This window comes from Caenorhabditis briggsae, assembly GCF_000004555.2.
Source record: "Caenorhabditis briggsae complete genome, chrII, whole genome shotgun sequence".
NCBI lineage: Eukaryota > Metazoa > Nematoda > Chromadorea > Rhabditida > Rhabditidae > Caenorhabditis > Caenorhabditis briggsae.
Window position 1 is genome coordinate 4344598 of NC_013486.2, and position 3950 is coordinate 4348547.

The following is a 3950-nucleotide window of genomic DNA, read 5'->3' on the forward strand; positions in this document are numbered from 1 at the left end:
ATTTCTAGAAAAAAAGAGAGAACCGTTCAAAAACCGATTTTTAAATTTTCAAAGAAAAAAATCATAAAAATACAAAAAAAAAGAAAATATGATGATGAAATGGGTGAATAACTCGTGGAAAACTGGAAAAAAACCTGATGGTCTTTGAAGAAATGTTCTTTTTTTTCCAGTTTCTGATCTTTTGGATTTCAATTTTTTCCAAAAATGAAAATTCCTGACTTTCCTGTAATTTTATAAATTCTGAATTTTTTTTATTTCCAAAAATTCGAAATTCCAGGTATTCGGTATTATTGAATTTTCCAGGATTTCGGGATCATTTCTGAATTTTCTGGAAAAATCTGAATTTTTGGGATTTCAAATTTCTGAATTGTCGGAATTCCTAGATTTTTTTCCCGAATTTCCGAATTTCTGAATTTTTAAATTTCTGGATTTCTAAATTTCTGAATTTCTGAATTTCGGAGTTTTTGAATTTCTGAATTTCTGAATTTCTGAATTTCTGAATTTCTGAATTTCTGAATTTCTGAATTTCTGAATTTCTGAATTTCTGAATTTCTGAATTTCTGAATTTCTGAATTTCTGAATTTCTGAATTTCTGAATTTCTGAATTTCTGAATTTCTGAATTTCTGAATTTCTGAATTTCTGAATTTCTGAATTTCTGAATTTCTGAATTTCTGAATTTCTGAATTTCTGAATTTCTGAATTTCTGAATTTCTGAATTTCTGAATTTCTGAATTTCTGAATTTCTGAATTTCTGAATTTCTGAATTTCTGAATTTCTGAATTTCTGAATTTCTGAATTTCTGAATTTCTGAATTTCTGAATTTCTGAATTTCTGAATTTCTGAATTTTGTGGAAATTCTGAATTTTTGAAACTTTCCAGAACTTTCAGAATCTTTGAAATTGAGATTCTCAAAACTCAAAAACTCCAGAACTTCAGATTTTCGGGAGTTTGCAGTTTCGGAAATTCAGAATTATTGATGGCCTAGAAATCCGGATTTATTGGCCACCCCAAATGTTCTTCTTTGACCTTTCTGATTCCTAATAGATTCCCAGTACTCCATTATTTTTTATTATCACCATTTTTTTCCAATTTTCTCATTCCTTGTCCCACTTCTTTATCACCAACCCAAATTGGCCTTTCTAACCTAAAAAATGGGCGGGGCATAATTTTTTTCCAAAATTTTCAACTTTCACGTGATGGATAGCAGTACAAAAACGAGGGGATCGTACCTGAAGTTTCAGTCAGAAAATTCTAGATTTTTCTAGAAAAAAAGATGCAGCAAAAATTAATTTTCCGTCAAGCCGAAAAATCGGATGCGCCGGCAATTTTGGAATATTTATTGGAGCATTTTTTCCCAGAAGAGCCGTGTTCAAAGGTGAGCTACAGTATACCTACAGCATGCTTTTGTAGGTTCTGGGTACTACATTATCACTACAGTAATCCTGAAATTTAGATGACTATACTGTAGCTACTCTAGAGCTAAAGTATCCGAGTTACTACCGTAACCTAGAAACGTAGAATTGCCAAAATTTATAGCCACATTACCCCTAGTAACCTAGCAATTTTAGGCCCTAAAGCTGCACATTTCTGAAATCGAGCCAATCTACGAGTCTCTTATCGATCGCTGCCTCGATTTTCCATTTTCTACAGTAGTCGTTACGGATTCTGGAGACATTGTTGCGTGTCTTCTGAATTCTATTTGGAGACGTGAAGATGTGAGTTCTGATGGAGCCGATTATGAAGCGGAAGAGGGAGCTACAGAGAATATGACCAAGTTTTGTAAGTTTTTTTTTGGGTTACTTTTTTCCGTCAAGCCTACTGAAGTAGAATTTAGAATCGGGATTACTGTAGCGACTGGGGGTTACTTTCAGAATTATGATAACTTTGAGATTTCAAGACTCTATCATTCGAATTTTCCAAAATTTTTCGCTAAATTTATTATTTTTCAGTAAAAATGCTGAACCAATGTCATGAAGATTTCTGGTCCCTATCTCCATCAGACATTCACGTCGTGCTTCATCGTGAGATTTCCAGCGTTTCCGATGGCTTCAAAAGACGTGGAATCGCTACAAAAATGCTCACAGCTAACATGGAAAAACGAAAAATCGACGATTTCTGTGTTGGCGGAGTGATTTCTGAGACTTCATCGCACGCCAATCAAATTCTCTTGGAGAAGAATGGGTTCAAATGTCTAAAGGAGATACCGTACTCGAGCATTTTGGATTCTCAAGGAAATCAAATTCTGAAGACTGACGATGGTGCACAAGGACTTCGTTTAAATTTGAAGAGAATCGAACATTTCGAGTTATTGGATTAATTGATTGAATTGTTTTATGAAAATGAGAAGTCTGCTTTTCAGACTGTTTTCCTGTAATTATGGAATAAATTTTTTTTCTGAAAATCTTTTTTTCAATTTCAGCGTTTTTTTCTCGGACTTCTGTAATACAGAATTTCAGATATTTTGATTTTCGAATATCAAATTTTTAGAATTTTCGAATTTATAAGTTTCTGAAATTCGGAATTTTCTGGAAGTTCTCAAAATGTTCAATCTCAACTTTTTAAAATCTCAAAGTCTTAGGATTTCTGAATTTGAGAAACTAGGAATTTCAGAGCTCCAGAATTCTAGAATTTTAGAATTTCAGAATTTGAGAATTTCTGACTTTCCGAATTTATGATATTCCGAGGAGTTTCTGAATATCTCAATTTCTGAAATTCAGAGATTCTGAAGTTTCTGAATTCCTCCCCCCCCCCCCCCTGGAACTTCTGAAACCTGGAACTTCTGAATCTGATTGTTTGAATTTCTGAATCAAACCACTCTGGGTGGTCTAGAAAACATTTATAGGCCACCCATATCGACCTTTTTAGACCACCCATACCCATTTTCCGACCACCCATATCTTTAGGTCCTAACTTTTTTCCCTTTTTTTCTCAAAATGAAAATTCCAACCAATGGTGCTAAGTTTCAGTCCAGTCGGAAACAATAATAAAGACTGAAAATCAAAAAAATAAAAAAAAACTGGATTTTTTATAAACTTGTGATCCCAAATGTCTCTCAATTGTTTGGTTTGACCCAAAACAAAAATGAATGAAATTGTGGAAATTTCTAGAAAAAAGAGAGAACCGTTCAAAAACCGAGTTTTAATTTTTCAAAGAAAAAAATCATAAAAATACAAAAAAAAAGAAAATATGATGATGAAATGGGTGAATAACTCGTGGAAAACTGGAAAAAAAACCTGATGGTCTTTGAAGAAATGTTCTTTTTTTTTTTCCAGTTTCTGATCTTTTGGATTTCAATTTTTTCCAAAAATCAAAATTCCTGACTTTCCTGTAATTTTATAAATTCTGAATTTTTTTATTTCCAAAAATTCGAAATTCCAGGTATTCGGTATTATTGAATTTTCCAGGATTTCGGGATTATTTCGAATTTTCTGGAAAAATCTGAATTTTTGGGATTTCAAATTTCTGAATTGTCGGAATTCCTAGATTTTTTTCCCGAATTTCCGAATTTCTGAATTTTTAAATTTCTGGATTTCTAAATTTCTGAATTTCTGAATTTCGGAGTTTTTGAATTTCTGAATTTCTGAATTTCTGAATTTCTGAATTTCTGAATTTCTGAATTTCTGAATTTCTGAATTTCTGAATTTCTGAATTTCTGAATTTCTGAATTTCTGAATTTCTGAATTTCTGAATTTCTGAATTTCTGAATTTCTGAATTTCTGAATTTCTGAATTTCTGAATTTCTGAATTTCTGAATTTCTGAATTTCCTGAATTTCTGAATTTCTAAATATTTAAATTTCTGGATTTCTAATTTTCTGAATTTCTAAATTTCTGAATTTCTGAATTTCTGAACTTCTGAATTTCTGAATTCCTGAATTCCTGAATTCCCGACTTTCTGAATTTCTGAATTTCCGATTTTCAGAATTTGAGAATTTCTGACTTTCCGAATTT

At 31.8% G+C, this 3950-nt stretch overlaps 1 protein-coding gene across 1 annotated transcript; it reads left to right on the forward strand.

The window, feature by feature from the left end:
- Nucleotides 1-1274: 1274 nt before the first annotated feature.
- CBG11057 lies at nt 1275-2318 on the forward strand (the record flags this gene model as incomplete). Its single annotated transcript, XM_002646581.1, has 3 exons — nt 1275-1376; nt 1570-1780; nt 1951-2318. 3 exons carry the CDS (start codon nt 1275-1277, stop codon nt 2316-2318), a joined length of 681 nt encoding a protein of 226 aa, XP_002646627.1.
- Between the last annotated feature and the right edge of the window lie 1632 nt (nt 2319-3950).